At 40.3% G+C, this 12,749-nt stretch overlaps 2 protein-coding genes across 2 annotated transcripts; one reads left to right on the forward strand and one right to left on the reverse strand.

Moving 5' to 3' along the window:
- Positions 1-9: 9 nt before the first annotated feature.
- LOC116066058 (serine protease 23-like) lies at positions 10-3,754 on the reverse strand. The gene is made up of 2 exons (XM_035995169.1): positions 3,510-3,754; positions 10-2,906 (listed from the first exon to the last, which is right to left on the reverse strand). The coding sequence occupies exon 2, from the start codon at positions 2,900-2,902 to the stop codon at positions 1,502-1,504; it is 1,401 nt and encodes a 466-aa protein (XP_035851062.1). The 5' UTR covers positions 2,903-2,906; positions 3,510-3,754; the 3' UTR covers positions 10-1,501.
- Positions 3,755-5,836: 2,082 nt separating this feature from the next.
- Positions 5,837-7,359, forward strand: LOC116066506 (leukotriene B4 receptor 2-like). Its single transcript, XM_031322619.2, has one exon. It carries the CDS (start codon positions 5,858-5,860, stop codon positions 6,902-6,904), a length of 1,047 nt encoding a protein of 348 aa, XP_031178479.1. The 5' UTR covers positions 5,837-5,857; the 3' UTR covers positions 6,905-7,359.
- Positions 7,360-12,749: the final 5,390 nt, after the last annotated feature.

Raw genomic sequence — 12,749 nt, forward strand, 5'->3', positions numbered from 1 at the left:
AAACTACCCTCACGGCTTATCACTTACTGTTCTGCTTTTTTATTTGTTATCAGCATGAATTCTTAGAAAATATGTTTGTGGCATGACAATTTCAGTTAACAAATAAGACAAAATTACAATACAAGATATTATAAACATCAGAAAATAATATATATGTTGTGTGGACCCAGTATTCCTTTAACATGAAGTGAAATGAGGACCAACAGGTTTCACTTATGTATGTTTCTATACAAAATTAAACAAAGCAAAATGTCTACATTGTGCAACATAGGATTTAAAATAGGGTTTTGTCTTTTCTTTGTTTACATAATTAAAGTTTCAGAGTTATATAAGTTAGGTATTTCAGAAACAGACAAACAAACGTGATTTTTAGAAAAGGTGACAAGGAAACTCAAATTCAAACACTTTGTCATGTTTTTAGCCCTTTGTGACTCATCCACAAGGATTTCCTACATCCTCTAAATGAACTGATAATGGCTGATTGAACAGGCCACAGATCCAGAGCCAGGAACATGTGCAGCATTCCTGGATTTAGATTTGCCTGACAAACTCCGATCAAAATTCCAGGGCTGGTATGTATAACACTGCTCAGAGTGAAATGTTGGTCTTAAATGTGTCAAAAATTACAGTAATTTTGTTCTTATTCTTACACTTAAGAATAAGTGCCATGTATAAATAATATGAAGTGTTAATACTTGGTTTAATAATGATTCCAGACAGCTCCAGATGTCTGCTACATTAGTTAGGAGTGACCAGCAGAGGCAGTGGCTACACACTTTCCATATTTTGGAAATGTAGGATGATCATTAATAAAAGATACATCTGTTCTAATACCCACACTTATACAACATGTAATGACATGGTGGTAATGATGTGCTGTTTGTTTTGGGGAAAAAAATAAACTATTAAACGTTTACTTAATTCACATACAAACATTTCATGGTGCCTCCACACATAAGATGTCTTAAAATGGTTATTATATTCTTCATAAACTCATTTAGGATTTTTAAAATACCCCAAAACAGCACTTATTAACATTGTCATTATGCTGTTGGGGAAATCTTCTATAAGCTTTCTTCTTGCATGCTGCAATATATTTGGCGTATACATAATGTTGGACACAACGGGGTAGGCTTAAGTACGACAAGGTGTGCATGAAGCATGACGCTGTGATGCAGCAATGACACATAACCTTTGGAGGTGCGCTATTAGCTGAAGTGCTTTAGGAAGTGCATTTTGGGCAGACATGATTGTAGTCCTTAATTGACAACACTTCAGTCTGCACTCAGGACTCACACATACTTTGCTAAAACGTTAACTTCTTTGTACAAAGTTTCTAAGTCCTATTTTTTACTAAAATAAATTCTAGTCATAAGTCAAAGTTTAGAACCATTCTTAAGACTTAAAAAAAAAAGAAAAAAAAGTTTTATACACAGAGCCCGGATCTTTGAGTCTCTTTGAAACTGACAACAAATATTTTTCGAGATCCATCGCTTTGCAGTCAAACCTCTTTGCAGAGACTTGGATCTCCATGGATCCAGTGACAGATCTGGGCATATTTGGGTGGAGTAATCCTCACTGCAACATTAAAGTCCCTCTGCTCACCTCCCTCCACCTTCACCCACTGATGGCCTGTAAACACCCCGATCACCCTCCGCTGCCACTTCCCCTTCCTGCCTTCCTCTCCCACTTCCTGTCTCAGACGAACGTAAACACCTGCTCCCGTGGCGCCCGGCTGCGCGTCACAGTGCTGGTACATCAAATCGTCAGACTTGTTTGCCACCGAGCAAAACCGGTAAACCACCTTCTCATTTCCACGCCCGTCCAGCAGGCTTTTGTCGGCGTCATAGCCTGAGAAGTGGATCCGTGCCAAGGGGGTGGCAGAGGGTGCCACTCCCAGCTCCATGTACTTTTGTTTGAGGGGCCGTTTCAGCTCCAGGAGAGCGTAATCATAGTCAGGGGACACTGAGTTGGTGGAGCTCTTGGTTTGGATCCATCCTTGAGGGATTCTGGTTTGTTTGACTCGTGTCCAACGGAAGACGGGCTGCTTCCTGGGTTCAGCACTACGCCGTATACGGCTGAGACTTCTTTGTTTCCCTCCCCTCTCAAACTCAGCTACACCCTCCTCACCCTCTTTTCTTCCCCTGCGTCTCCTGCCTCTGCCTCTCTTTCTCCCTCTCACTACATCTTCATCTATACTATTCTGCTCCTCACCTTCCTCCATTACCTGCTCCTCACCTTCTTCTTTCCTCCCAGCCCTCCGCCGCCCTCCTCTCCTCCTACCCCCTCTTCTACTTTTAGTCTTGAGCTGCAACACCCCAACTCTAAGCCTTCTGGCACTCCCTAGGTAGTCCCTCCCATCATGGATGCAGTGTGCCGCTGTTAGCACGTGTTTCTGGGATATCAGGACTCCAGAGCAGCCGGTGGAGAGACGAACAGCAGTAGAGAAAGGATAGTTGGTGATGAAATGCAAGTCAGAGATCACAAAGCGTCCATCTACTCCATAAACCTGCCGTTTCCTGCGAGTGCGAGCTGGTGAGTGGGCTGGCGTCCCTGCAGACGTCTTGTTGAAAGCCTGCAAACTGATATCTGTATGTGTGCGAGTGCCATTCTCATACATTGTCTCATATCCCAGAATCCTCTCTTGCTCAATCTGGTCCATAGGTGGTAGGCTGCTTTGACACTCTATTCCACAGAGTGTCTTTGTCCCTCCTCTCTCCTCATCCTCCTGCTGCCCTCTGAACAAAGGGGTGTCTAAAGGCTCTGTGTGTGTGTCCAGCAGCACCGGGAGGCTCTGCCTGGCCCACCTGCTCGCCTCGCTGTTCTCATCTTTACCAAAAACTCCAGAAACTGTCAGGGCTGCTGCACAGAGCAGCAGACACAGGAAGTGATTGAGTCCCATCCCACTGAAAAAAGAGACACAGATATGGCAATTTCAAATACCAAGGTGAAAGAGAGAAATACTGTACCATGGATCCAAACCTCTTAACATCCCTTATGCTTTTATCAGGCTGATCAGGCAGGTGATTGTTCCCACAGCTCATACTAGCATGTTGCTTTTATATTCTATGTGGCCTGCAGAGGGCGCATAAGCTTAATTTCTAAACAATAAACAACTGAGGAGTAAAGTGTAACTGTTATGTTCTTCTTTAAATCAAATGTGTCTGCAATTAAATTATTATGATACATAGTTCAAAATACAGGCAATGCTATTGTTATTACATGCAACATTTATTTAGTAACACATTGACACTGACTATTTTCAGATATTAATAAAGTCTAGAAGTATGCTATTATTCTATTATCATATTCAAAGAGGTATACATCCTAGAGAAGAAGTAAGCTAGTCTGAAACCCAAGAAGAAACAGTACTGGTAAAACAATAAAAAAAAAGATAGAGAGAAAGCATAGCATAGCTTTTATAAAGAACATTAAGAGGAAAGATGGTGGTGTGATTTTATTTTAAAAAGATTGTAAAGAAATAGGAAATGTCTTCAACTTTGTCTTACCTGCAAACATTAATACAAACTTCCAGTAAATGTTGTCCTTCTCATTAATAAGAAATCCTCTCCATCCAAACGGCTTCCAGCAGACTGGCTTCCATTATTTACTTAAAAAAAAAACTGGAGCGCGAGGAGAAGCTGTGTGTGTGCAAGATCCTCAAATAAATCTACATCCCACTCTGATGCAGAAAAAAAGCGACGAGCCAACAGCCAGAAAGGGGGGAGTCAGACAGGAGGGGACAAGCATGAATAAAGGTTTTGATCATGTCATGACATTACATTTTGGGTCAAAAGTGGAGCCATGTGGAGAGAATTTGGGGTATTTTTTCTCGGATTCGGCAAATATTTTGATTACGTCGGGAATACGCGCAGAACAGTGACGCTTTCAATAGTAGGAAATTAATTTAGATGTAAAGCTATTTACAGAGCTATACCGACAAAATGTTGCCTTTGAGCGCGTGTTTATCCGGTGCTTTTGCGGTCAAAAAATGTAAGTTTAGATTTCAGGTGTGTACACACACACACACACACACACACACACACACAGATCTGGGGATCCTGTATTTTAACCTCTGTTTATTTTTCCAAGTGTCTCTCTGCTTGGTGCAACAAGAGTTAATTCAGAGCAGGAACTCCTCCTTTCTCCTTGATTAGATGGTGAAACAGCAACACACACGTGCACTAACTGCGCGCGCGCGCAAACGAACACACACACACACACAAAATGGACCTTGTGGTGAGATTATTTTGTTTAAACACGGAAGGTTTATTAGAATATATAGCCTATAATATATTGTAGTATAAACATTTAGGGTAAAAGCATGTGCACACATATTAGTTGTTTTATCATAAAAATGACTGAGGTGGGAAAAATGCTTTGATTTTGACATAATACTGTTATCCTATTTGAATATGTGGAGTTGACACTGTTGCAGTATCTATATGAAAAGCAGGGGCGCAACTACCCCCCCCTAACCTGACTCCGCCAGATGGATTGCTTCGCATTTGGCATATCCATCGGTGAACTTTCCGTTGGAGATTCATTTTTCCATATTAATAATATTAAGAAATGAATCTGTTGGTATCAAGTGGCTCCCCCTACTCTTCCACCTAATGTTAGACCTACCTGTTGCCTTCCCCTGTCTTTCCTGATCCACCATCCTCACACCTGAATGAAATGAACTCACTGTTAAATATAGCAGCCTAAATTCAATTCTTAAATCAGCCTAGTGATGGCATCAGGTAAGACAACTATTATGCAGTAAGGTTGTGCTGCTGTTGAAATTACATTCACATTTTGTATTTTAAATATATATATATATATATATATATATATATATATATTTCATATTTATTTGTTTTTCTTCTTGTCATTTATTGTGCATGCTACCTTATATTTACCAGTTGTTATTTGACCTTAATAAAATTGAGATATGTCATGCATGGAATTGGTACCATAGGGTTTAACCAAAATCTAAATGTAGCTATCAGCAACATTGGTTTGCATTAAGTTAGCAAACACTAGCCAGTCTGTTAACATAAATATTTGCAAGCCTCCAAGTTTGGTAGCAAATCTATGCATGATTCCATGGTAAACCAGAGTTATTGCATTAGTTATGTTTTCCAGATTCTTGTCATTTATTGTACATGCTACCTTATATTTTCCAGTTTTCAGCTCAGCAACCTTGGTTTTGCATATTCTAAGCTAGCTGTAAACCCATTTGGCTGCTACATTCCCAGTGTTAGCAAACACTAGTTAGTCTGTTAACATGAATAATTGCACGCCTCCAAGCACAGACGTCAAGATTTAAATCCTACCTGTTGCCTTTCACCATCCACTTATTTAACTGCTGTCACATCCCTTAACATGTCATCTCTTTTTCCCTCTTTCTTCTATTTTTAGCCCCAAAGTTTTGCTTTGTTCTTTTTCCATAGACAACTCACTATTCGTACCTGCTTGCTCTGCGCTCACGGCGCCCACCCGCTCCCCGCTCCCTCTTCTATGTCAACATTCTATGATGGAATCTTATGAGACAGGGCGCCTACTCTAGCCTGTTATATACATGTTAAAATGTTATATAATAACATTGAGGAAATGCAGAAATGATTTAGAAACGCACAACAGCAGCTACATATACATTTTTAACCATGCTTTGGCACCCCCCATGGTGCTGCGCCGCATATAGCGCATACCCACTTTTTGCGCCACTGATGAAAAGTAGTCCTCAGGTTAGTTTTTATCATACAATTGTTTTACTTCTGTGAAGGTGTTGTGGTGAAAGCTGTTCCCTGTGCAGAAAATATAATCTGGAAAAAAACATCAGATAATGAAGCGATGATGGAACTTCATTTGCATGTCAACAATACTGTTTCTTTGTAATTTCCTCTTTGAATGCATAACAATGGAACATCCTCTAACTCGACTGACTGGCACAGTTTCCATCATCACTCGCTGGGTGCACATTCAGCTTGTCTGCCAGCAAGTTTGCAGCATGGAACAACTCAACTCCACTGTGGTCACTTCTAACATCTCCTCCTCTCCTGGACATCCATCTACTGCCTCCTGGGACTCCAGCAGTCTGGCCCCTGCAGTGGTGCTGTCCCTCTGTTTCCTGCTGGGAGTTCCTGGAAACATCACTGTGATCATCCTCAGACCAAACTGGGAGCACATGTCCAGTTTGAGCCAGATTTTGATGCTGAATTTGGCCATATCAGACCTGGTCTGCCTGCTCCCCCTGCCCCTGTGGATTTACACTTTACTGTACAGTTGGACACTTGGCCTTGTGGCCTGTAAGCTCGTAGCATATTTGACATACTGCAGCCTTTATGGTAGCCTAATGACAGTGACAGTGCTGAGTGTCCAGCGCTACCTAAAGGTGGTGTACCTGCAGAGGTACTTCTATCACGTAGGATCAAAGAGGCTGCTGGTTCTGCTCTGGCTGGCTGCAATGATCCTGTCCATCCCTGCTTTAGTGAATGGACATTTGACCCCAGACCAGAACTGGATACACTGCGAGTTTCACTACTCTTCCCCGGCCCAGCAGGAGGCCGTGCTGCTGACAGAGACCCTGATTGGATTTCTTTGCTGTTTTGTCGTGGCATTTTCATACATCGGTCTTCACAGAAAAGTGAACCAGGCAGCTTTCTTCAACCACGCACAGACCACCCGGCTGATTACAAGTATCATTGTGTCCTTTTTTGTCCTATGGATGCCATATCATATCACAAATGTGCTTGGCGTGGCTGCTGTTTCTCTCAAAAACGAAGGCCTGTTGAAGTTTTACACGGACAGCGGGGGCGTTGTTGCAGCACTGGCATTTGTGAATAGCTGCCTGAATCCATTCCTTTATGCATTTGCGTTTAGAAACAAGTGCACTGTGTGCCAGAAAAGAGAACATTAGTACTGTTATTATGCAGAAGCTCACCGTTCCAGGAAGTCTAATCATTTGATTTAGTATGATCGATGAAAAGCCACCAGAGCCCAGATCCTGAAATAAGGTGTTTTTAGTCAAAAGATCTCATCTGCTCTGCTGATTTACAGTTTGAGGGTGTGGTTCTCTCATTGTCACAGAAAGCTGTGCATGATTTCTGGTATAATGATGTTTTTTTTTCTTCTCTAAAATCAACTGTGTGCTGATTACAACTGGTCCTCAGCCAGAGCTGTAAAAATAAAGGTTTGGTAAAATGAATCAGGCAAAGCGTTAAATAACAATGTGGAAATTATTGATTCATTTGCATTTAGAATACAACTTTGATTTCCTGTTCCACATATGTTTTTAGTGAATGTAGGTCATAATCTCCAGAAATATGTTTTTCTACTTCATCCATCATACATGTATTTTTCATTTTGTGTGTGTGTGTGTGTGTGTGTGTGTGTGTGTGTGTGTGTGTTGTTGTTGTGGATGTGTATGTGGTAAAACAACCCTTTTTTACTGATAATTACATTTTCTATCGCATCTTAGCTTTAAAGGGAGCAATCCAGTCAGAGGAAACAACAATTAATGTAAAGATTGAATAAATGTTTGTGTTGGAGGGCATCCGACAAGAGAAATAACCATTTGTCTCTAATGTTTAGCAACAGACATACAGACAAGAAGAAGGACACAGAGAGAGGGAGAGTGTGCTCTACTGATAATACCAGCAGATGTATAAACTCATTTATTGATTCATTTATTCTTCTTTCTTTTGTCTATGTCCAGTAGAAACTAGACAGATTTTCAGGCAGACTATTTCAGCTATTGTTTTTTGTATATTGTATATATGTTTGTCTCCAGTAAACTGTGGCGCACTGTAACATATAAAATGTTACTAAAAGAAAAGCTACACAGGGAAAAGTTTGACATTTTGTTGGATGAGATTGATAGCCACTCATGTGTGGTAGATACAAAGCTACAGCCAGCAGCTGACTAACTTAGCATAGCACTAATCTGTTATCTTACCATAGGCTGGCTAGCTGTTTCCCCCTGTTTCCAGTCATTATGCTAAGCTAAGCTAACCGGCTGCTGGCAGTATCTTCATATTTATCATACAGACATGAGAGTGGAATCAATCTTCTCGTCTAACTCTCGGGAAGAAAGAAGTACAGAAGTATTATCAGCAAAATGCACATAAAGTATCAAAAGGAAAAGTGCAGATACATGTCCCTGCCCTGTGACTGTTACAGTAGGCTACAGTAACTGTTACTGATAAGTGAGCAGTATTTTACTTTTGTAGTTGGTCGAGGTTTACTGTAACTGTAGTTTAATCTATAAAAAAAAATGTTTTTATCATCATATGTTTTGTACAATATGTAACTAACCAGAAACTAACAGCTGTCAAATAATTGCAATAGGGTAAAAACTACAATATTCTCTTCTTAAGTGAAGTGAGGTAGAAGTATAAAGTGGACTGCAGATGAAAATTAGCCTGTATGGCTAAATCTGGCACATTTACATGTTGGACCTTGTACTCATGTTGATTAATGTGCGTTGTCCCTTTTAAATAAAGAAATCTAAAAAAAAATCTAAAAAAGTGACATAAAATGGAAATAATCAAGTAAAGTATAAATACCTTGTTTTTATGTACAGTACTTGAGTACACGCTAACTGTTTATAATCGACTCGTTGTGTGACTGTGCTCAAATATTATGTTGGTCATTGTGAGGATGTCTTCTTCCTGGCTTCTCGCTACCAGCTTCTCGGTACGCGGCACACTGCAAAAACTAGGGCAACGGACGCTCACCGTCGACCCGACTTGGACCCATGGCCAACGGTCTCCTTGGTGTGTCAGCACCTTTAACAGTACATGAGAAGCAGTCCCCCCTAGTAGTAGCAGTGTGCTTCCAAATAGTATTCTTCCAGGGAATTTCTTTGTTATTGTTAAATGTTTCACTTAATTTCCTTTACGGCCTCTGTGAATATGCTTAGTTGCTGTGCAGATACTTTTTTTAATAAAGCTCTTTGTTGTTCTACTGTGTCTCATGATAGTTGGCTACATCCATCATTGCATCCTTTTGTTCTCCTTTTCTTTACACTCTCTCCAGCCTTCACCTTTTGCGCTTCTTTTCATTAATTTCCGGCGCGACTGGAACTGACACTTTGATATGTTTGGTGAACCAGAAGGTTCAGGGGGGTCTTCCCCTGTGTGTGTGGCTGAGAAGAGTTTTTTTTTTCTCCTGGAGGATCTCTGCCGGTCGTGCCCTCAGAAGCCGAGGAAACGCCATCATTTACGTCCTCTCTCCTCAGGCTGTGTCGATAGCAGGCTGGGTCAACTCATAACCCTTTTTGTGCTGAACTCTGTCTAGACGCCACTGTTAATAAAAAACAGTCTAACCAAAGGGTCAGGACTGCTGCGGGAGAGAGTTTGTGTTTCTGCTGTTTGTGACTCACTATTTCCCCCAGCTGCTCCTTTGGGCCCAGGCAGGGTTTTCTCTGGCCAGTTCTCAGCAACGAAACCATCCCTTTCCCATGCAAGGATTACTTTTCCTCAGTGTATGTACTGCTGCCAAGATGCTCGCTTACAATTTTCATGATCTGTAACTCACACAAGGGGGGTTATCCCGACCCTCGTAAGGTAGTAAGAAATCATCTGATTAGGAATCATTTTTAAGTGTATGGGCATGATGAAAGTCTGGCAGTGTAGAGGTGTGTTTTTTTGTTTGTGAGCATGAAAACAAAATTACCTAAAAACAAATTGTATTAGTTTTATTATTTCTCTGTCAATGCTTTGCATACAGCGTGGTGAAAGATACAGTTCAGTCATGCAAAGAATACATGATGGTGTAATTAAGGTTATGATGCCTATAAATCACATCCAGCATTTTAAATTACTTTTTAAATTATAATTAGATTCTAGTCACTCAGATTGCACCATGATGAATTCCAACTCACTGCTTTACCCATCTAATCAGGGCGTGTTTCCAAAAACTCTGAAGCTAATTATAACGCAATAAGCTTAGTCCTGTTTTTTTTCTGTTTGATGTTTAATTAATAGTTTTACATTTTGGAAAAAGCCCTTATTTGCTTTCTTGCTGAGAGTTGGATGAGAAGATTGATACCACTCTCATGTCTGTACAGTAAATATGAAGCTACAGCCGGGAGAAGGTTAGCTTAGCTTATGTAGAAATATTGACAGTTAAAGTTGTGCTCATTGCAAAAGAGCTGTGTTGAGGAAGTGGTTACAAGTACTCCAGGCGAGGCACATTTGCACTCCCCGTACAAAGTACAGTCTCCGATGCACAGGTGGTTTAGCTTAAGCCTATAGTTTAGGCCTTATATAGCATAAAAGTGCATTGTGTACCAGACAGACAAGCACAAAAACAGGACAGTTAAAGTTACGAGAACAGAAGTTGTACCACACAGATGCCCCAACCCTGACGTGTGTGTGTGTGTGTGTGTGTGTGTGTGTGTGTGTGTGTGTGCGTGCGTGTGCGTGTGTGTGTGTGTGTGTGTGTGTGTGTAAGATGACGAGCTAGCTACTGTAGCAGTGAAGACGACTAAAGGAAATGACAAGAATGGCAAGAAATAGTCCAGCAACATGCTGTTTTTACACTTTAATTCTGTCACATTCAGACAGAGGCAGGCTAGCTGTTTCCCCGTTTCCAGTCTTTATTCTAAGCTAAGCTAACCGTCTCCTGGCATAATAGCTTCATATTTACATGAGAGTGGCATTAATCTTCTCATAAAACTCTTGCAAAAAAAGAGCGTAGTGTGTATTTCAGGTGTATTTCTCTAATGTAAAACTATTCTTTTTAAATAGTGCTTTGCTATGTGATTTTGGTAAATCATTTGTGGTTTTAATTAAAGGCCTACAACCAATTTAGAACATTCAGTCAGTAAAGGAAAATGCTTTTTATTTTTCTAGATAATTTAATAACTGAAGATGTGGGAAGCAAAGCAATGGGAAAGAAACTTGCTGTTACATAATGAGAATTTTTCAAATAAGTTGGGTCAAGTCTGTGGAGGACTAGTGATAACATTCACATTATTGCCCTGGGATGGTAGATGACTCACTGCTGCCTGCTCGTTCCTCCTCTTCTCACGCATCTAGGATTTGCTGGCCTTTCCCCCTCTCCTCATCCTTCAGTTACTCATCTGTCCCATCCTGCCCTTTCTTTCACTCTATCCTCATTCTTTCTATTGAGTTTTAAAAAAAGACAACTAGTAAGTTTTTCTTTCTTTCTCTCATCCAGGTTTCTTCCAGCTGGCAGTCTTCAGAGCAGCCAGGCGCTCTAGAGTGTGAGGAGAAAGCAGGGAGGATAAGACGAGCTGGTTTATCTTGGCTCTCTACACGTCCCCGTGTCATGTTATAGAGCTTTACTGGTTCCTGTCCTATCATAATTCTTAGCTTGAGTGGGATTTAGCAGCTAAGTGGAAAGTCCCCCCCCCCATATAGAATATTCAGGCTCGGCGTGACCTGCTGAGTTGGCGTTTGTGATATTTTTAATAACGTAACCTTGGGATGCTTTGATATCTCCAGCTGCAAGTATAAAGATATATTGAGAGGACTGTGTGGGTGTGTACCAGTGTTTGTTTAATTCTTCGTGTGCATACATGTTGCTGGGTGAGTTGTTTTATATAGACAGAGCATTCCAAGTGAAAAGAGTCATAAAGACAGACAGGTATTAAAGTGCACGCACTAAAAGCTATAATTAAGCAGTGTGTGCAGAGTGCACCACAATATTGGTTGAAACAATAACAATGCTCTGATGGGAGGATGGATGGCTTCTTGTTTGTTTACTTTCCAGGGTATGCAGGATGTAATGTCATGAGATGTCTGACATGGTAAACAAAGCAAATTCACACATACGTAATGCCAGTGGTGGAAGACCAGATCCATTAATAAGGTAAAAGTACTAATACACACTGTGAAAATACTCCAATACAAGTAAAAGTCTTGCATTCGACCTTACTTTACAAAAAGTATGAATTTTCAGAAAAATGTACTGAAAGTAAAAGTACTCATTGTGCAGTAAAATGTTCCCTGTCAGTGTTTTCCTATTTATATGATGTTTGTGGATTAACATTACTGCTGCATTAATGTGTATGCTGCATTTCACTGCTATAGATGTTTAAGGTTGTGCTAATTTGAACTGCTTTATAAACTGTTGGGTAGGTTAATCTACAGCAATGCGTCATGTTTTATAAGATCACCATATGTGTGTAGCGTCTCTGTCCTGTGAGAACCACATATCTCTAAAAAGTCAACTTTTCATTATAAAAACAGCCTGCTTTCAGCTTTGTGACGATGGGTTTTCCAGCTGATCCAAGAGGCTTTTTAAAGACTTTATTTAGCTTAAGAAGTAGAATAATTTTCTCAACCCATAAAGGAAAATTTCATCTTTCAGTTTATCAGAAACATTCACATTCCAAATCACCAAATCTGGAGATACATGTTTTTCACTGGACAGGAAGGATATGAAAAAATTGTAATCTGAAAAGTAACTAAAAGCTGTCGGAAAAATGTAGTGGAGTAAAATGCACATTTGCATCTGAGATGTTTAAAGTTGCTTAAATGGAAATACTATATATACTGTAAATGTATGTGTAGAAAATGCATTTGATGCATAAATTAAAAACAGAGATCGCACACGTGCATCCACTTATATGTTCATGTGAGCCACAATAACACTCAAAAGCACGGACATTCCTACACACACCATTTTCAGTGAACAGCTGTGAATTCCTATTTTGAAACCATAAACTACAACATGATCAATACCTGCTTTTGTTAATCAAGTGAAAGAGACTAAGCTGGGCGTCACCCTGT

Source organism: Sander lucioperca, chromosome 19 (genome assembly GCF_008315115.2).
Source record: "Sander lucioperca isolate FBNREF2018 chromosome 19, SLUC_FBN_1.2, whole genome shotgun sequence".
NCBI classification, from domain to species: Eukaryota; Metazoa; Chordata; class Actinopteri; order Perciformes; family Percidae; genus Sander; species Sander lucioperca.

Excerpts from the sequence above, each read along its gene's own strand:
- LOC116066058 (XM_035995169.1), bottom strand. The coding sequence starts at position 2,902 with ATGGGACTCAATCACTTCCTGTGTCTGCTGCTCTGTGCAGCAGCCCTG.
- LOC116066506 (XM_031322619.2), top strand. The coding sequence starts at position 5,858 with ATGTCAACAATACTGTTTCTTTGTAATTTCCTCTTTGAATGCATAACA.